General features: G+C 39.6%; 1 protein-coding gene across 4 annotated transcripts in view; it reads left to right on the top strand.

The window, feature by feature from the left end:
- The window catches only part of LOC132823032 (hyaluronan and proteoglycan link protein 1-like), a 125,711-nt gene extending 110,120 nt beyond the window's left edge, over positions 1 to 15,591 (top strand). For 3 of the 4 annotated variants that reach the window (XM_060836577.1, XM_060836587.1, XM_060836604.1), the window contains one exon: positions 11,646 to 13,096. In XM_060836577.1, coding sequence (XP_060692560.1) covers positions 11,646 to 11,932 — 287 coding nt within the window. In that variant the 3' untranslated portion in view covers positions 11,933 to 13,096. Of the gene's footprint in view, positions 1 to 11,645; positions 13,097 to 13,468 lie in introns of those variants that run through there. The other variant, XM_060836597.1, reaches the window with a different exon arrangement.
- The last annotated feature ends 5,674 nt before the right edge of the window (positions 15,592 to 21,265 follow it).

Below are 21,265 nucleotides of genomic sequence, written 5' to 3'. Positions count from 1 at the left end.
TTTTTTTTCCATCTGTAAGGAAATTTGAATTCTGAAATTCAGATTCATTGTAAGTAAAAGCTACACGAGACTTATAGCAATATTTACAGAATAAATTCAAGTGAACCTCTTTGATACAATTTTGCAGACATAATGGAAGTATTTAGATAATTCTGAAAATGTTCAAATACATTTTCTAACAACACCCAAAGCAGCTAAAAGTAATCATTAGCAATTCCTCAAACAATTTGATGTAATTGACCATTTTGTCTTCAAACAACTATAATAAATCACGGATGGAAATGTAAGCTCAAACTTAACTCATATTTGCACCAGGCTATGAGTCTGAAAATGCATATAAAGCATAAAACTTGCAGCGCGAAATCCTTTAAAATCCAGTTGGGGAACAAGAAAGAAGAACAAGATCTGGAAATGATTGTTGTTTTGACTTGATCAGTGGCAGACTTTGGTGAAATAATACCACTGAAGTATCCCAATCCAAGAGTCTGCTCACTCATGGACATGAATTTATTCATTTCTCTGTGTATTCTTAGGAAATGCACAATAATCATTGAATAACAATAAATACAACTTCATATCTCAGAATTATCTACCTATGAAATCATGCTGGTGATTTTTTATATTGAAAAGTATAATTTAGCCTTTCTGTGTATGAACAAATGTCTTCATAATGTTGTCTAATAGAAGCTCCAAAACCAATTATTTGAAATGCTTCAAATGTGCATTCCAGATGGTTAAAATAAATGTATTTTCATCACTACCTAGCTGCTTGAAAAGTACGAAAGCAACATAATTATAGATTGTGTTATGATTGGTCTTCTGCCATTCTGAGTAAAGAAGTTAGTCCTGTCAAAATTGCACAAAGGAAAATCTGTCTCATTAATTGGTGGATATTAAATTTGTTTCAAAATTAATGGAGCTAAAATACCATGGGCTTTCTGACACACTTTTACAATTAGCCAGGGATTTGTGTCTCCTCCCTGTTGCCAGGATTTTATAGCATTTCAGGGTATTAAGTATTCACCTCAGAAAGAAAGAACCTTACAATGGATAGACCCAGAGAAAGTGCCAGGAGTTCCCAATGCATCTAAAGTCAGAGCACTAGCAGTTCTCATTCATATGAGTGGGATTTTCACCTCCCAGCAGCCATGCTGTGAAGGAGAAATAATCAGGTGTGTTGGCACTATTAAGATACCCAACACCTTTCCACCATTTTAGCAATTAATTTATGGTCAGTGTTATGGACAAGAGGGAGAGGCAAATTGATTTGTTTAATGCAATCTTTTTCAGTGTATAAGTGGAGATTTTTTTTCTATTTGTTTCCTTTTTCAACTAGGTGGTTGCATATTCTCCCAAATGCTTTTGTTTGCAAAGTCTCTTTTTTTTCAAGCGACACACACAATTTCCTGTGGTTTGATACAGAAGTATAGTTTATTAATGTATTCAAACATGGGGATAATTGTTGCAATACATACACACAAACATACAAGAAATAAATCTAAATAAAAGAAGTTGCAGTTCAAAATAATTGAAAGGTCAAGGATATAAACATTATTTTGTGTGATTTTTCTCTGAGTCCAGATAACAAGTGTTTGATTGAGGTTCTTGTACATGTATGAATATTGGTGGTGTCAGCTGGCTAAACTTGCAGAATTCCTTATGAAGCTGAGGGTGTGGCAAGATGCTATTGGTTTACAGACTTGTCCACATTTTTCGAATAGGAGATTTTTTTAAAAACCAGGTTATGAACAGGATTTGGACTAGAGGAAGCCTGATGTCTGCCTGCGGTATATCCAGTTGGAAACATAACAGACAGATTTAAAGTTAATCAGAACCTTTTCCTACCAGACTGATTGGATGTGATTCAGGGATTGCAGTGAACCTCTCCAACAGCAAATTGGAGAGGTTTGTGGGATAGTGTTGGTCATGTGATACATCCATGAAGAAATCACTGTTAATTTACCAGTTGCTCTTATGTCTTCCTTGCTTGTGTTCTCATATTAAACTTAGAAGATAGATACGATCATTTGCATCTCCCCAAATTAAAGGCACTCGGGTTTCTATAATCCTATTCTCATTGATGAGATGGGAATTCTAAAAGGGGAGGGTGAACAGCCAGTTGTCTTGGTGCATATAGGCACCAATGATATAAGTAGAAAATGAGATGAGGTTCTGAATGAAGAATTCAGGGAGCTAGGAGAGAAGTTAAAGGGGAGGACCTCAAAAGTAGTGATCTTGGGTTTACTACCAGTGCCACGTACTAGTCAACGTAGAAATGAAAAAAATAGGTATGTTGAACACATGGCTTGAGAGATGGTGTAGGAGGGAGGGATTCAGATTTGTTGGACATTGGGACCAGTTCTGGGGAAGGTGGGGCTATTATAAAAGGAACGGTCTACATCTGAACCAGACCGGAACCAATGTCCTTGGGGAGTTTTTGCTACTGCTGTTGGGGGGTTTTAAACTAATGTGCCAGGGGGCTGGGAACCAGAAGAGAAAACAACTAGGCAGTGAGGTGGAGACTGAAAGAGTCATGAAGATAGCATTAACAAAGGGAAGAGCAGGCAGAGAGCAGATAAGCGCAAAAGAACTGGTGGCCTGAACTGCATCTACTTTAATGCAAGGAGTGTAAGGAAGATGAACTTAGGGCTTGGATTGGTGCTTGGGCGTATGATGTTATTGCAGTCACAGAGACTTGGTTGAAGGAAGGGCATGATGAATGGCAACTAAATGTTCCAGGATGTGGACGCTTCAGACAGGACAAGGAGGAAAGTAAAAGGGGGGCATGGAGTTGCATTGCTGGTCAGGGATGGTACCACAGCTGAGCTAAAGGAGGACACTATGGAGATCGTGGGTGGTGAGGCATTATGGGTGGAGCTGAGAAATAAGAAGGGTGTAGTTATATTGTTGGGGCTGTATTACAGACCTCCCAACAGTGAGCGTGAGGTAGAAAAACAAATAGGTAGACAGATTATGGAAAGTGGTAGAGGCAATAGGGTAGTGGGGATGGGAGATTTTAATTTTCCCAACATTGACTGGGATACACTTAGCGTCAGAGGTCTGGATGGGGTAGAATTTGTAAGAAGCATCCAGGCGAGTTTTCTAGAGCAGTATGTCAATAGTCTGACGAGGGAAGGGGCCATATTTGACCTGGTACTGGGGAACGAGTTAGGACAGTTGGTAGAAGTTGCAGTGGGGGATTTCTTTGGGAACAGTGACCACAATTCTGTACGTTTTAGAATACTCATAGATAAAGATGAGAGTGGTCCGGAGCGAAGAGTACTAAACTGGGCCAAGACCAATTATATCAAAATTAGGCAGGAGCTGGGAAATGTGGATTGGACACAGCTATTTAAAGGGAGGTCCACATTTGAAATGTGGGAGGCTTTCAAAGATAGGTTAAAGATAGTGCAGAATAGGCATGTCCCGTTGAAGGCAAAGGATAGGAAGGGCAAACTTCGTGAACCGTGGATGACAGGAGAAATTGTACGACTAGCCAAGAGGAAAAGGGAAGCGTACATAAGGTCTAGGCAGCTAAGAACAGAACAGGGCCTGGAGGAATATCGGAAGAGTAGGACCAGTCTTAAATGAGGAATCAAGGGAGCGAAAAGGGGTCATGAAATAGCATTAGCGAGCAGAATTAAGGAGAATCCCAAAGCATTTTATTCTTATGTAAGAAGCAAGCGGGTAACTAGAGAAAGGATTGGTCCACTAAGGATAATTAAGGAAGGCTGTGTGTTGAACCTGAGAGAATGGTTGAGATTCTGAATGATTACTTTGCATCAGTGTTCACTGAGGAGAGGGACATGAATCTTGAGATTAGAGATAGAAGTTTGATTAGTCTGGTTCATGTTGGCATAAGTAGGGAAGATGTGTTGGGTAGGCTAGAGGTTATTAAGGTGGACAAATCCCCAGGACGGGATGGGATCTATCCCAAGTTGCTGAGGGAGGTAAGAGAGGAAATATTTGGGGCCCTTTAATAGAGTTCTTCAAGAAAGTGACCAAGTTGATAGATGAAGGAAGGGCTGTTGGTATCATCTACATGGACTTTAGTAAGGCGTTTGACAAGGTTCCCCATAGTAGACTAATCGAGAAAGTGAAGTCACATGGTGTGCAGGGTATTCTAGTTAGGTGGACAAAGAACTGGTTGAGCAACAAGAGACAGAGAGTAGTAGTTGAAGGGAGTTGCTCGAAATGGAGAAAGGTGACCAGTGGTGTTCCGCAGGAGTCAGTGTTGGGGCCACTATTGTTTGTAATATACATAAATGATCTGGAAGAGGGCACTGTTGATATGATCAGCAAGTTTTCAGATGACACAAAGATTGGTGGAGTAGCAGAAAGCATAAGGGACTGTCAAAGAATACAGGAGGATATAGATATACTGGAGAGTTGGGCGGAAAAGTGGCAGATAGATTTTAATCCAGACAAGTGTGAGGTGATGCATTTAGGCAAGACTAATTCTAGAGCGAATTATACAATGAACAGAAGAGCCTTGGGAAAAGTTGATGGGCAGAAAGATCTGGGAGTGCAGGTCCATTTATTCTGAAGGCTGCTACACAGGGGGATAGAGTGGTCCAGAAAGCATACAGTATGCTTGTCTTCATTGGATGGGATGTTGATTATAAGAGCTGGCAAGTCATGTTAAAATTGTACAGGACATTAGATCGGCCACATTTGGAATACTGTTCTGGTCGCCACATTACCAAAAGGATGTGGACACTTTGGAGAAGGAGCAGAGAAGGTTTACGAGGATGTTGCCTGGTATGGAAGGTGCTAGCTATGAAGAGAGTTGAGTAGGTTAGGTTTATTTTCATTAGAAAAAAGGAGATTGGAGCTGATTGAGGTTTACAAAATCATAAAGGGTAAAGACACGGTGGATAGGGACAAGATGTTTTTCTCAGGGTGAAGGATTCCATAACGAGAAGTCATGCTTTCAAGCTGAGAGGTGAACAGTTTACGGCAGATACACCTGACAAGTGCTTCACACAGAGGGTAGTGGGCATCTGGAACGCATTGCCAGCAGAAATGGTAGAGGCAGGCATGGTAGATTCATTTAAGATGCGTCTGGACAGATGCATGAGTAGTTGGGGAGCAGAGGGATACACATGCTTAGGAAATAACTGACAGGTTTAGACAGTAGATTTGGATCGGCTCAAGCTCGGAGGGCCGAAAGGCCTGTTCCTGTGCTGTAAATTTTCTTTGTTCTTTGAGATGGAGGAGAAATATCACTGGACTAAAACTCCAGAAACTCAGGTTAGTACTTAGGATTTTAAACCCCCGTTGCTGAAAATTGAATTAAATTTTTGAAATGTGAAATCAAACCTGGCCAAATGGCAGCCATGTATCCACTGTTAATGGTGAAAAAAAAACCCACTCATGTCCTCCAGGGAATGGAGTTTGGTCTGTGTGTGACCCTATGCTTAAAGTAGTGTGGTTGACTTTTAACTGCCTTCAGGGCAATAAGAGCTGAGCAAAAAATGCTAGCCCGGCCAATAAATCCCACATAGAGTTATAGAGTCATAGAGATGTACAGCATGGAAACAGACCCTTCGGTCCAACTCGTCCATGCCAACCAGATATCCCAACCCAATCTAGTCCCATCTGCCAGCACCCGGCCCATATCCCTCCAAACCCTTCCTATTCATATACCCATCCAAATGCCTCTCAAATGTTGCAATTGTACCAGCTTCCACCACATCCTCTGGCAGCTCATTCCATACACGGTACCACCCTCTGCATGAAAAAGCTACCCCATAGGTCTCTTTTATATCTTTCCCCTCTCACCCTAAACCTATGCCCTCTAGTTCTGGACTCCCCAACACCAGGGAAAAAACTTTGCCTATTTACCCGATCCATGCCCCTCATAATTTTGTAAACCTCTATACGGTCACCCCTCAGCCTCCGATGCTCCAGGGAAAACAGCCCCAGCCTGTTAAGCCTCTCCCTACAGCTCAAATCCTCCAACCCTGGCAACATCCTTGGAAATCTTTTCTGAACCCTTTCAAGTTTCACAACATCTTTCCAATAGGAAGGAGACCAGAATTGCATGCAGTATTCCAACAGTGGCCTTACCAATGTACTGTACAGCCACAATATGACCTCCAACTCCTGTACTCAATACTCTGACCAATAAAGGAAAGCATACCAAACACCTTCTTCACAATTTTATCTACCTACGACTTCACTTTCAAGGAGCTATGAACCTGCACTCCAAGGTCTCTTTGATCAGCAATACTCCCTAGGACCTTACCATTAAGTGTATAAGTCTTGCTAAGATTTGCTTTCCCAAAGTGCAGCACCTCACATTTATCTGAATTAAACTCCCATCTGCCACCTCTCAGCCCATTGGCCCATCTGGTCCAGATCCTGTTGTAATTTGAAGTAACCCTCTTTGCTGTCCACTACGCCTTCAATTTTGGTGTCATCTGCAAATTTACTAACTATACCTCTTATGCTCGCATACAAATCATTTATGTAAATGACAAAATGTAGAGGACCCAGCACCGATCCTTGTGGCACTCCTCTGGTCACAGGCCTCCAATCTGAAAAACAACCTTCCTCCACCACCCTCTGTCTTCTACCTTTGAGCCAGTTCTGTATCCAAATGGCTAGTTCTCCCTGCATTCCATGAGATCTAATCTTGCTAATCAGTCTCCCGTAGGGAATCTTGTCGAACGCTTTACCGAAAATCACTGCAGGCAGTTGCTTCCCTTTATACTCACACGCTGCTAGAGACAGAGGGCAGAATTTTACAGCGATCTGAGTGATGTGGGCTGCGGTGAGATGCATGACATATTCAGGCGACAAGTGTAGCAAGGACCATTTCAACATTGGGACTAACACAGGCCAGCATTTGTACTTTTCACAAGTGGCATGGCATGATCCTTGCTGGACAGTGACAATTGACAGTATTTTTTGTTTGTTAAATACCTTGTGAACAGCTTGACTCCCCTGCTTAATATTCAGACTCCTATCTTAAGAAGCTCATCAAACTCTCTCGATGTCAGGAAAACAAAACAAGGAAACCAAAGTGAACACTTGATGGATTTAATTTGCCACCCACTCCAAGCAACCTCATGTTGGAAACTGGGAACCAACATCTCTGGGCACTGACCATATGCACTCCACATCTGTGGACTTGGGCATCTGACATGTGGCAGCCTCTAATAATCCTCATGGTACACCCTCAACCACTTACATGTTGCTGCACCTCAGGCTAAACCAGCAACTGTCATTGTACATAATACTGCAGCAAGGACACACACAGTCAGGGACATGCACTCCATTCTTCACTTGTTATCACAGAAGCCATCACTCAGCCTAGATGCTCACAGCATTCTTGCATTGCTTTAATTTTTTGCCTCTTCAGCCAGAGGTGCCAGGTTAATATTAGTGGTGTCTTGTAGTGCTATTTAGTGCAGACACAAAGCCAGGAAACTTTGTCATGGTTGTGAAGGAGGCCTTAGTTGAGTAAAGGGTGGCAGCCTTTGGTCAGAGGCTCCTGGCACATTATGTCTAGAGCAGCCTTCAATAACAGTGCAGGCCCTGCCCATGATGGTCAGAGTCAGGGTCCTCTCTCACAAAGGGTCAGGAGCCGAATGATGGGCAGCAGTCCACCCATTTGAACAATTTCTGCCCTACTTTGGGACATCTTCCGTAAGGACAGAAAGAGAGGCGGTATTATGCATGATTAAAGTAAGTGTTACTGTTGGTACAAGTGAGTAAGTGAATAGGCAATGTAGAGGGAACCAGGGTTAATGGTGTCAGGGATTGGATTGGGTAAGTGGGAGTAGGAAATATGCAGGCAATGGTGAGAATGGTAGAGCATGAAGCTTGGTGAGAGTTGCATACAGTAGATTAGATTACTTTCAGTGTGGAAACAGGCCCTTCGGCCCAACAAGTCCACACCGACCCGCCGACGCGCAACCCACCCATACCCCTACATTTACCCCTTACCTAACACTACGGGCAATTTAGCATGGCCAATTCACCTGACCCGCACATCTTTGGACTGTGGGAGGAAACCGGAGTACCTGGAGGAAACCCACGCAGACACTGGGAGAACGTGCAAACTCCACACAGTCAGTCGCCTGAGTCGGGAATTGAACCCAGGTCTCAGGCGCTGTGAGGCAGCAGTGCTAACCACTGTGCCACCGTGCCGCCCATAACTGATAAAGTAATTGAGATAAAGTGTGTGTGAGATATTGGAGACCAGATAGAGACCTAGAGTCATAGAGTCCTACAGCCCTTTGGACCAAGCTGGTCCATGATGACCAAAATGTCCATCAAAGCTAACCCCAATTCCCTGCATTTGGTCCTTCTATACCTTTCTTATCCATGTATGTGTCCAAATGCCTTTTAAATGTTGTTAATGTACCCACCTCAACCACTTCCACTGGCAGCACATTCCATATGCGTACCACCCTCTGTGTAAAAAAGTTGCGCCTCTTGTTCCAATTCATTCTTTCCCATCTGACCTTAAACTGGTGGTCTCTAATCCACAATTCCCCAAAGCTGGAAAAAAGATCGAGTACTTTCACCCTATCCATGCTTCTCATGATCTTATACACCTTTGTCAGATCCCCCTCAGTCTCCTATGCTCCAAGGTAAAAAGTCCTGGCTTGTCCAACCTCTCCCTATATCTCAGACTGCTGAGTCCTGGCAACATCCTTGTAAATTTCTACTGCACTGTTTCCAATTTAATAACATCCTTCCTTTAGCAAGGTAACCAAAACTAAACACAATACTCCAAATGTGGCCTCACCAATGTCCTGTACAACTGCAACATAACTTCCCAACTTCTATACTCGAATGCCCTGACTGATGAAGGCCAGTGTGCCAAAGCATTCTTCACTGCCCTGTCTATTTGTGACTCCACTTTCCGAGAACCGTGCCCCTGAACTCCAAGATCCTTCTGCTCCATTACATTCCTTAAAGCCCCACTATTCTCCATGAAACTCTTACCTTGAATCAATTTTTCAAAGTGCAAGACCTCACACTTGTCAACATTAAACTCTATTTGCTATTTCTTAGCCCACGTTCCCCGCTGATCAAGATGGTATATCCACCCTAACAGAATGATGAAAGACATTGACGTTCTTCCAACAGCATTGGGTATTATTCTAGACAGCTGAGACTACTTGAACCCAGATGCACACCCCGGATGGTGTGGTGACATGGCCTCTATTGCTGGTACTGAGGGTAAAGACTTAACTCTGTACTGCCCCATCCAACAGGATTTCCAAAACTCTACCCACAAAATGGGGCACCATTTTCTCCATTGGAATGTACGGGGTAAATGTCAAGAACAGTGCAGACGAGATGCAGACTGATAGTGCCTGTCCGACTCCCCAACAGGCTTTTATAGGTGGCATGAGTGCATGAGATGCCAGAGAATTCTGAGATATCTGACAAGTGGCGAGTTGTTCTGGGAATGGTATGTGGTAAGATGGGTTGGAAATTGGATGAGAGATGCCAAAGAGGTAGTTACAAAGGAGAGGTTGGTAAGATATGGGAGAAACTCAAGATGACAAGCTCTCTAAAAAAAATTCAACATAACTCAGATTTAGCCAAAAAGAAGCTCATTGGTTTCAGCCTATGATGTCTCCCACTTGTAAATGCTGGCTTGATGACAATGTTGAGAATGTGATGCTGGAAAAGCACAGCAGGTCAGGCAGCATCCAAGGAGTAGGAGAGTCGATGTTTAGGGCATAAGCCCTTCATCAGGAGTCCTGATGAAGGGCTTATGCCCAAAACATCAATTCTGCTACTCCTCAGATGCTGCCCCTCCTGCTGTGCTTTTCCAGCACCACACTCTCAACTTTGATCTCTAGCATCTGTAGACCTCACTGTCTCCTGTGGTGTAATAAAGCTGTGTAATGGACTATATAACAGCAAGTCTCTCACTGAGCCAATTAAAGATAAAAATATTGTGAGTTTTTCAATCAGGGTGGTAATCTGTTTCTGACGCTTTGTAATAAGATTGCATTGAATGGATCATACCTCTGTACAATTGGGCGAGTGCTATTAATAAATCTATCAGATTTAAATACAGTTATAACCCATCTTTGAGTGCCTGTTTGCCTCCTGCTTATTTGTTTAATTCAAATTAGTTGTGGGATTTGAAATGATTGATTCACTGTTGCATCAAAAGTTAAATTTGACAGGTGGAAACTATAACCTCTGAATATCTGACCAAGTGACAATAAATAATTTTGTAGAAACTTTCATTAAGAGAACAAAAATGTGGTAGAAGTCAATATTGCGTGGAATATAGTTTAGGTTAAGGGAGGCAGTGGCATATTTTAGTCATGTAGTTATTTAGAACCAGGCTAATGTTCCAGGGATATGGGTTTGAATCTCACCAGAGCAGGTGGTGAAATGTGAATTCAATAAAATTCTGGACTAAAAACCCAGCCTAATTGTAACCACTGTTGATAATTATGAAAACCCATCTTGTTCACTGATAACTTTAAGGGAATGAAATCTACCATCCTTACCTGGTCTGGCCTATATGTGAGTCCTTATAGCACACAGAGTTGATTGTTGAATGACATCTGCACAATTAGGGACAGGCAGACAATGCTGGCTTAGTCAGTGACACCCACGTCCCAAGAGCAATTTTTAACAAGAGGATGCTATCAAGGGGCTGAAAATGAGTTTGGAAAAAGGCTTCTGTGTGTATGGTGGATGGAGAGGGCCTAAGTAAAATGTGAGCGTGGCTGCATGATGCCAAACAAATAATGTTTATTTGATATTTAATCCAAGGTAATGCATGATATTCATTCCATTCTTAATTAGTTGTCAGATTTTCAATTGGTTCATCATTCACTGCTGCCTCACAGTGCCAGGGACCTGGGTTTGATTACAACCTTGGGCAACCTCTGTGCAGAATTTGCACATTTCCTCAGTGTCTGCGTGGGTTTCCTCCGGGTGCTCCGGTTTCCTCCCACAGTCCGAAAGGTGTGCAGGTCAGGCGAATTAGCCATGCTAAATTGCCACAGTGTTAGGTACATTAGTCAGGGGTAAATGCAGGGCAGGGGAATGGGTCTGGGTGAGTTACTCTTCGGAGGGTCAGTGTGGACTTGTTGGGCCAAATGGCCTATTTCCATACTGTAGGGGATCTGATCTAATCATTGACTAAATCAGCACAAGTCAACTTCATCAAGTCAGGTTCTTCCATGATACCATTTTATAAACAGATTATGAGATTTTTTTCAACTAATTAACAAGAATGTTTTAGCTGTACATTCCAAGTAGATGTATTTAATAATGTATATGTATGTGTATTATCTTTGGTGTCATTTCCTTTTAATGAAGAAAATCCTGAAAGAGTTCAAAATGCAAAACTGTGACTTTTTGATTTTCATAGACTACTTTTTTAATTTTGTTGGCTCCTTTTACATTCTCACTAACTCATTTAATAACTGTTATAACTATTATTTGCATTTGTGTTCATTGTGAAAATATAATGCAATCAGAATTACTCTGTACAAATGATGCTTTACAATAATTGTGTAGAATTACCAATTACTAATCAAAAACATTTAATGGGTAAAAATGTTTAATTTTTGAAAGCTGCACAATAACTAACTCTTTAAGTTGGAATTCTGTTAATCAATTTTCCATTCTTCAATTCTTCATAGGGCGGTTCTACTATCTGATTCACTTTAGAAAGCTGACCTATGGTGAGGCTGTGCAAGCCTGTATTAAAGATGGATCAAGGATTGCTAGTGTTGGTCAAATGTATGCAGCTTGGAAGTTGCTGGGCTATGACCGCTGTGATGCTGGCTGGCTAGCCGATGGCAGTGTTCGTTATCCAATCAGCAGACCCCGAAAGAGGTGCAGTGAAAGTGAAGCAGCTGTGCGCTTTGCTGGCTTCCCAGATAAGAAACATCGGCTATATGGTGTCTACTGCTTCAGAAGCAACTGAGAATTCATATAAATGCTTAAATGGAGATGAGTGTTATTTTAATTCTGCACATGTGAAGGATGTACTTTCAATGATATGAACTCAAAATATGTTACCAAAACTGTGATAAAAATATTTTTACTTACTGTACAATGCCATTTTCAAACAAGCCAAAACATTTTTTCTTTATTGTAATGTATCATAAATCATTAAATCTTAAAAATAATATAATTTTTATAGGGATCTATACCAAGAATTAGCACCATTTTGCTTCTTTTTAAAGTAGCAGTCAACAAAATTTAGAAAGAACATTGCTCTGACTGTATCTAACAAATAGAAAATTCAGGAATAGGTGGAACATGCCATAAACAGATCTTATTTAAAGTTGTATTCATTTACAAAATGGGCATTTCTCAGGCAATCTTTCATTTTTTTTGTCAAATATACAAACATTCAAATTCATCCTTTCAACTTTTTGAATTACTCCACATTTCTGACTCTCCAGCAAGTGGAACAAAGCAATGGAGAAACTTGATGCTAGAATCTAAAGTCCATCCTATTATTTGTTGAGTATTTATTGTACTTGATTCAGCTAGCATTGATTTTCATACTTTTGCAAAACCATTTGATATTGAACAATTTGAAAAATACCAACATCATTTTAATTTTATTAGGTTTGTTTCATATATCATGTTTGATGTATCTGCTAGTTTTATCCCTGAACTTTAATAGTAATTATCTTTTCAGAAAAAGTTTTAAAAAATGCAAGACTGGACCACTTTTCCAATGGTGCTTTGTGGATTTGCACCACGTTTGGTAACATTTTAAAGTCAGTAATTTGTACTGTGTTGTACTAATATACTAATTTGAACAAGAAAACAATCTGCTTTCCAACAATCTAATATTTTAACCTGCTTTTTTTTTGTTATCAAGAATGCTTTATAAGGTAGTATTCAGAACATAAGCTTTTCCAAGTCTTTTAAATAGATCCTAAAACACTAGAAGAGGATGAGGGAAAAGAATGACTACATTACTATAATGTAAAATAGTTACAGGATTCTACAATCCTCATTGAATCCCCAGCAAAACTAAAATCTGAAAATCTAAGTTTGCATTTTTAAGTTCAAAAAAACTATGGTGCTATCACAGTTTAGTAAAGTTCAGTTCAAGAGAAAGATGATGAAACCAAACCAAATGTGTTTCATTCTGCCTGTTTGTACAATTTTCTCAGTATATTATTGTAGCTTAATTTCTGTAGTTCTGTGGCAAGCAGACTATTTTATGCACGCATAGTAGTTTTCTCTCTCTGAACAAATAGGTCTGGTTATTGCACTGAGTAATGAATTGTCTGAGAAATGCAACACCTTCTTAGGCATCTTCATGTCTTCAAAATCTATTGAAGGTCACCATTATATTTAAGAAGACTATTTATTTGTGACAGAATAATAGGGAGAGTCTCCCTACACATGCACAGATCCTGTGTCAGTGTCAGTGTCAGAACCTGTGACTATTTTAAGTGAGAGATGCTTTTTATTTTATTCTTTATTTTAATTTTAGATTGTGGTCATCACTGGCTGGGCCTGCATTTATTGCCTGTATCTATTTGCCTTGGAAAACGTGGTGGTGAGCTGCCTTCTGGAATTGCTATTGCTGCAGTACTTGGGATTCAGGGACATGCTCAGGGCTGCCATGTAGAGGGAGGTCCATCATTTTGATACGGGACCCTATATGATAAGCAATACACTTCCAAGCCAACATGATTCTTGAATTGACAAGAAACTTGCAGGTGATGGTATTTCCATGTATCTGTTCGTGGTAACCCTTAGGAGTTTGATAGTCATGGTAATGCCATGAATGGGATGGTTGATTCTCTCTTGTTGAAGATAGCCATTGTTTAACACTTGTTTGTCACAAATGTTACTTGCCACTTATTGGCAAGATTGTGCAGATCTCTTTTAAAATGTTGGTTTAATTTCCTTGCTCCTGTTGCATCTCTCTGCTGGCAATACCATGGGTTCACAGTGTGCTTTGTGCAGCACTCACTTTGTCCACATTGTTAAAGGTTACCAACCTTTAGAGCTGTTCCATCTAAACAAGCAATCATCTGAAAAGCAAACATTTATCCAAAATGTTTTCCGCACCAGTTGCATAGTAAGTAAATATAATGGGTTCATTCATCACGAACAATAAGAGAATAAAAACACTATTTAATATTTGTGATCACCAGATCACAAATCCATTTATCACAACAAACAATCACTTTTTGGAAATCACAACTGGGTAATCATATTCCGTTCAGAGTTTTTTTTTAATTGGACATTAGTTATGAGCATGATATTTAACAATTTCTATTCAATTGCTTTTTTGATTTTAGATTGTTGTTTGCTTTTTAGTTTAGAAATTGTAAAATGACAATAGCTTCATTCATTGAAATGTGTCACCACCACTACTCATTTATAATTCAGTTCTAATGTAAATGAGATTTCCAGACTTGATAAACTACCTAGTCCAGGCCTTACCTGGAGGCCGTATAGTCTGTTCACCAATACAGCGAGTTGAAGTAGGAGTGACCATTGAATGCAAATAAGAACTTGGTGTAGGTTGACATAATTTTGGATTCCATTTATTTAATCTGTTGGAAAGACATTACTGATTTAATGGAGGAATAGATCAATTATCATTCAGCGAATAGAGAACCTTGTTCAATGTCTAAACCATGGTCCAAACATTGACGTGGATTCATATGTTTAGATTCTTTACATGAATTGACAACATTACAGCAAACAACAATATCTAAGCTACTTCAAAGAAAAAAGGTATTTAATTGTTCATCATTGTGAGATCAGGGTACACTGGTTTAAATGACTAAGTGTTAGCTGGTGTAGTCCCACTGGGTGAATTTCTACATACTGCCACCATGATTATAACTGTGCTATGATACTAGGTTTGTCGCTTTTGCATCTGTTGTGTTCCAATGGGATATATCATGTGTGAACTTTTCATTAGTCAATGTAATTTCCTGCTTTTCTGTAATTATCTACTATTTTATGCTCATTCTTTTCGTGATAGAAAGTGCTAATATCAAATGCTGTGATATGATTACATACAAAGCCGTTCTGACGTTTTTTTAGTTTATTAGTGGTTCAGGTTAGCGTGATTATCCTAAATGCTGAATTAAATTAATTGAGAGTGTGTTTCCACAAAGATGAAAATCAGCTGGACAGTAGCCTTTGCATGGCAAAAGGGAGGACTGCAGATGCTGGAAATCAGAGTCTAGATTAGAGTAGTGCTGGAAAAGCACAGCAGGAATGAATGATGAATTAAATCTGTATTGCCCAAAACATCGATTTTCCTGCTCCTCGGATGCTGTCTGTCCTGTTGTACTTTTCCAGCACCACTCTAATCTAGTAGACTTTACATGGTCAAACCTCATCAGCGTAACATCGCCAGAGATTAATGAGCACTGAAAGGAGCTCTCCAACTGGGAGAAGACAGGAAATCTAACAGCTCCTTCGTGAAACCAAGATAAAGTTAGCATTTCAAGTAGATTAGGGGTCAAAATTCTGGTGGGGACATATAAAACATCAGACTGGAAGATTTACAATAGGCCATAAGGAGCATGATGCAGTGAAAGAAATTGCAAATGATCTTTGCAACTAGAGTAAGATCCAATTTAAATATTTTAATTAGGTGCCTGCCTGTTTCAAGTAGGACTGATGGGTATATATTTCATGCCTTGTTAAAAATAGAATTGAATGGGCCTCAGAAGGCCAGTGAGTGATAGTTTCTTTTAGAAATAAAGATTATTGTCCCATTTTTCGGCATTAACAGAACAGTTATGCAACAAATCAAAACCCACTGGAGTGAATTTGTTGCATCAGGGAATGAAACAATGTTGAATAGAGAGGGAGTTTTGTTTGTGCTGAGGGGCAACATCTTGCTGAATGAGAAGCGAAGTCTTTACTCACATGACAAAACGTCATGGCAGGTATGATTTGGAAGAGAGACCATCCTGATTTTTGATAGCAAGACTCTGATAAGTAGGAAAGTGCTACGGAAAGTGATTTTCTTTTGCTCTGGAGGGAGTGAGACTTGTTTAGCATGAGAAAATGAGGAATTTATCAGGGAAGATTAGTTTTGTCTCAAGCAGAATTTTTTTTTGGTATACTAGGGTTGAAGATATTATTGATGCGGCTGTCTGTCATGAAAACACAATTTTTACTATACTTACTTTCTTCTGGATGCATTAGGTGATATTGCTTGTTATGCAGGTTGCAGTAGTAGTATCACAGACAGAATTTACGTAAACCCTTTCACTACCCATTGTCAGCTTGCTTGTGTATAATGGATGTATATTTAACTCCCTCAGACTGATTTTCCCAATAAATAATTTAGCCTGCAAGCATTTTGAGCATATTAAACAATGAATGATAATTTTTTAGAACATATCTATCCCAGGTATTTAAAATGTGATGTCTCACTCACTCGTCTCATGCACACAAAGACAAGATACTGGTTCAAGTAAATGCATGCAATTGCAACATTATGATTACCTCTGTATTTTTAGTGGCAGGCCTTTATGGATGAGCTGATGCTTTAGTCAAAGTGGAGGTTCTGTAAAGTAGAGAATTCTCAGAAAGCTTCAAGGGCTTTTTGTTGTTACAGTTGGAGCAGGTTGAGGAGAGTCCACTTCCCACTTTTAAGGAATCGATGTTTATGACTTTGCTTAGATGACTTTGGTTTAGTGGCATTTTGGTGGAACTCTATATGCAAAAATAAAACACTTTGCTGCTTTCAAAAGCAGACAAAATAGTTGTCTCATCATTTGGCCTGTTACATATCCAAAATCCTTTTCCAACTAAGGTGGGTGATTAGTTCAGCTACATGTATTGTGCATTTCACACCTTGAGAGTTTGAGACAACCCATGTCTTGTACTTGATAAGACCCATTCAATTCATAAAAAAAAAATTTTTGAGGTAATTTCAAAGAAAAGGCATTACCATCAAGTCACTCTGGAAAGTTCCTTTTGAGTCAAAAAGTGTGGTATTGAAAAGCACAGCAGGCCAGGCAGCATCCGAGGAGCAGGAGAATCGATGTTTCAGACATAAACTCTTCATCAGGAATGCCCTGATGAAGGGCTTATGCTGGAAACATTGATTCTCCTGTTCCTCGGATGCTGCCTGACCTGTTGTACTTTGCCACTGCCACACTTTTCAACTCTGATCCCCAACATCTGCAGTCCTCACTTTCTCCAAGGTTCCTATTGTTCCCTCTTAGGATAGAGGAGTGCATTTAATTCACAAAAGTAGTGAGGTAATCCTTGAGTGACTATCTTTCTCCACCCCTTTTGTGATCAGTTTTAAAACATAGAAACTAGTTTGATTTCAGGATATGTTGGGACATGGCAGTCAGTATTTCAGCTTCAATTGTGTTGTACAGTTCAATTACTTTACCAGCCTCAGGCTCAATTTGTACTTTTTGTCCAATCTTAGAAGTGTCCATTTCTGAGAAGTGCAGGCAGCAGCATTAGTTGAACAGTGCATTGTTCAGCCATATATTAGATGCTGCAAACAAATATCCAGTGAGATAATGAGAATGTCTTGTTTGGAATTTGGCACACATTGCTGGTGGGGTACCACAGTAAGTTGTATGAATTTACCAGAGAAATTTCTTCTATTTCTGAGGTATGTTAGTTGTATAAGAACTCAGAAGAGTTATCTGGTAAAACTGCAGGCAAAGAAACAAAGGATTGTCTACTTTCAAAATATTTGTGTTGTTCTAACATTCTAATGTGTGATACTTAAATTGGCAACCCCCTGTATTCATCTTCGACTATGTTGACAGATTATTACTGAATGAGTTACCAAAATGTTCGTAAGAAGAAATGCAACTGTTATATAATCAAACAAATCAAAGTATCTTAATATAATCAGTGCATTGGTGCACATAATTTAAAAAAAGCACAAAAGCCACAAGTATGAATTTGGAGAGAGATTTAAATAATATCAGTTGTTTTTAATGGATTCATAGAAGCCCTACAGTGTGGAAGCAGGCCCTTCAGCCTATCGGGTCCACACCAACGCTCTGAAGATCATTCCACCCAGACACACCTCCTTATCCTATACCTGTAACTCCTGCCTTTCCCCACGGCTAATCCACCTAGCCTGCACATCCCTGGACACTATGGGCAATTTAACATGGCCAATCCACCTAATCTGCACTTAATATGGGGAGACTGTAGCATCTGGTGGAAACTCATGCAGACATGGGGAGAATGTGCAAACTCCACACAGACAGTTGCTCAAGGGTAGAATCAAGTCCCAGTCCCTGACACTGTGAAGCAGTAGTGCTAACTACCGTGCCACTGAATACAAATTCACAAAAAAGGTTACAAATAGTATGAAAGAATTATGGTACAATGAACTCCATAATAAATTAGTCTTAACTTACTGAGAGAGCTATTTGACTTATACAATGACTGTTCGAAGAAGACATGTAGACTGTCTCAGTAATTATGATATACTGAATTTCCTTAGGTCCTCAGCTACTACATGCTGTGTGAAAAGTTGATATTTAAACCCATTTTAGCTCTTACTCCATAACAGCTATGAATAAGTAAGGCTATCAATTTGAGATGAAAATATAGCTGATTAGAGCATATATGTATAATTTCAATTTAGACTTTTTTGTTTATTGATAATTTCTTTAAAGTTGTAAATCAGTAATTTGAATTAGAACAATAGAGTAACTGTTCCATTGAAAAATGTTATGTGTAATGAATGAGCAAATCCTGAAAATGAAAAGCTATCTTCTCTCAAGAGTGGACTGCGCACTGTAATCCTCCTTGAATATTATGCAGTGTATAAAGATTAGTGTCGCATGCATTTTATGAAATATGGATTTTAGAGGTGAGTCAAGGGGATAATCAAAGGTTTGACACTGATTCCTGCAGAGATCCAGATTTATCTTGCAGTATCAATGGCCCCGATGTGTCCTTTAACTGTTAAGCATCTTGTCTCAAACATCTGACCAAATATTAATTCTTAAATGTACATAAATATACAACCCAGTATATGGGTCATTTATATGCAATTTCCCATTAGCATGAATTTGTTGCTTCAGCTGACGGAACAATGACACAGTAAAAATTTATTGCTGACAGCGTTTTAAATAGCATCAAGGTTTGCAGCATTGGTCTTGCCCAAGGGAAAAATGCTGGGGTTTTTTTTGCTAGCGATACTTAGACTTCCTGCTCTCACATACTGCAATATTTTGTCACTCTGTATTATCAGTATCTTAATTCTAACCTTTGGAGGACTGAATACTTTACTACAACCTGCAGCATTCTGGTGACACCATTACAGAAATACAATATGATGGAAGAAAAAAATTAAAATTTATTTTTTAGAACACAAGCACATAGAACAATGTTTTAATGGCACTAAATATTTGGCATGCTGCTGGATGCAGAAAAAAATCCTTCAGGACTCTGTTATCTTGCTATGTAAATATGATGTGCTTCTATGTTTGTATACCTTTTCTGCACCTATTTGCACTGTACCACATTAGTACTATTGATGTGTCTTCAAAAAAAAATTACTTGGAATACATGAACAAAGTGAAGCAACTGATTTAATATAATGTAAATTGTAGAATATCATATTGGAAATTAGGTAAGATTCAACCCCAAAGATCAATATTTGAAGGAATTTATTTCAAGTATTAAAAAAACATTTTTTTTTGTTTTTGCATTTTGTGACAGGAGCACAGCAATGCTAATAAAAGTATGAAAATAACTTTCCCTGAAGTTTAATTTTGTGATTTATTATCATGCTATTTTATTAAATGAATTAATAATCTGTTTCCAAATGTAACCCTATCAACTGATTCTTAACATTCTAAGGTATATCAGACTAATTTGAGAGTGTTAATGTGGATGTGTGTACTGCTTTCAATTGTACATTTTATGCACACACAAAAGGGGGTCAATTTTGAGTACTCTAACTTTGCATTAATTGAATTTAATGGCCTCAAAAATGTTCAGTAGACTTACTTACCTTTAGTGCAGTGACAAATTGACATTGTTTTGAAAGGGGCCTCCAGCAGGTGTCCGAAGTGACTATCTATTTAAGGAGACAGCCTTTTAATCTGCGTGTAAGGATTCTCAGGCGTAAATATAAACGTGATGAATGCTTTAGGTAGGAAGTGCCAGTACAGGCTCAAATCAGTTGGATATTGGAAAAGAATATGTTATGAATGGTGGAAATCTGAAATAGTAACAGAAAATGCTGGAAGTACTCAGCAGGTCTTGCGGTATATGCATACTAGGAGGTAGAATTAAGGTTTCAGGTTGAAGACCTTTTTTCTGGATGGGAGATTGCTGGAGATGTCATAAATTTGATTGAAGTAAAATGGAGTGTGTGAAGAAAAGAGTAAAAAATGAGGTCTGCAGATGCTGGAGATCACAGCTGAAAATGTGTTGCTGGTTAAAGCACAGCAGGTTAGGCAGCATCTTAGGAATAGTGAAGAAAAGAACAAAAAGTAAGCCATCTGATCAGGTGGTATGCATCCATTTTGTTAGTTAATCAGTTCATGGGCGGCACGGTGGCACAGTGGTTAGCACTGCTGCCTCACAGCACTAGAAACCTGGGTTCCATTCCCGCCTCAGGTGACTCTGTGTGTGGAGTTTGCACATTCTCCCCGTGTCTGCATGGTTTTCCTTCGGGTGCCCCAGTTTCCTCCCACAATCCAAAAATGTGCAGGTTAGGTGAATTGGCCATGCTAAATTGCCTGTAGTGTTAGGTGAAGGGGTAAATGTAGGGGAATGGGTCTGGGTGGGTTGCGCTTCGGCAGGTCAGTGTGGACTTGTTGGGCTGAAGGGCCTGTTTCCACACTGTAAGTAATCTAATCTTCCCTGTTCCTCATTTACAACCTTAATGGCAGTATTTTCAACCCAATTTTCTGCACTTGATCTGGCAAGTTATATCAGAGTCTGTGCCTCTCCTATTGAATTTAAACACCTCAAAATTATGGTCAGGACTTAACATGCCCTGCCACATGAGTTTGAAGGTAGGAGGTATCCTAGAGGACTAAAGAGGAGTACTTACATTTGCTTCCTGGTGTCAAGAAAACTTCTCAATTTAATGAAGATTGGGAAGGGCCTGACAAGGAGATCATACCCAGAGGCACCAAGATATCAATTGCTAATTAATGAATCACTGAAAGTTAATTATCCTTGACACCACCAGAATGTAAGGGTGCCTCAGTGATTTAACAGTACGTGCACTCATTTTCCATACGTCCCAAAGTCTGCTCAGCAAACCTTGTTAGTGCCCAGTTGAGGGACCTGCTTA

This window comes from Hemiscyllium ocellatum, chromosome 2 (assembly GCF_020745735.1).
Source record: "Hemiscyllium ocellatum isolate sHemOce1 chromosome 2, sHemOce1.pat.X.cur, whole genome shotgun sequence".
NCBI classification, from domain to species: Eukaryota; Metazoa; Chordata; class Chondrichthyes; order Orectolobiformes; family Hemiscylliidae; genus Hemiscyllium; species Hemiscyllium ocellatum.
This window is presented reverse-complemented; position numbering and strand designations above follow the sequence as displayed.